Source organism: Austrofundulus limnaeus, unplaced genomic scaffold, assembly GCF_001266775.1.
Source record: "Austrofundulus limnaeus strain Quisiro unplaced genomic scaffold, Austrofundulus_limnaeus-1.0 Scaffold8280, whole genome shotgun sequence".
Taxonomy (NCBI): Eukaryota; Metazoa; Chordata; class Actinopteri; order Cyprinodontiformes; family Rivulidae; genus Austrofundulus; species Austrofundulus limnaeus.
In genome coordinates, this window is record NW_013960682.1 from 1,353 (window position 1) to 1,765 (window position 413).

General features: G+C 49.2%; 1 protein-coding gene across 1 annotated transcript; it reads left to right on the plus strand.

Annotated features, from left to right (window-relative positions):
• LOC106512576 (uncharacterized) lies at positions 1–413 on the plus strand (the record flags this gene model as incomplete). The annotated part of the gene is given in 1 exon segment (XM_014001165.1): positions 1–413. A coding segment is annotated over 1 exon segment (413 nt), but the record flags the coding sequence as incomplete, so codon positions are not given.

The following is a 413-nucleotide window of genomic DNA, read 5'->3' on the forward strand; positions in this document are numbered from 1 at the left end:
CTTCCACGCCCTGACTTGCAAGACACGCCCCTTGATGAAGGCCTCACATGGTTTGTTGATGGCTCTTGCTCCAAAGCCCCTGATGGAAAAAACCTGACTGGTTTTGCAGTTGTTCAGCTTCCTGACACAGTCATCTGTGCTGAACAACTCCCTTCTCATTTTTCTGCTCAAGCTGCCGAGATCCTCGCACTTACAAGAGCCTGTGAATTAGGTGCAGGAAAAGCTGTCACAATCTACACTGACAGTCAGTATGCTTTTTCAACCTTGTTTTACTTTGCCAAACAGTGGGAACAGAGGGGCATGACCACATCTACAGGAACGCCTGTTACACATGCCTCTCTGCTCAAAGACCTTTTGCACAAAATCACATTACCTTCCCGTGTGGCCGTGTGCAAGTGTGCAGCTCACACGGG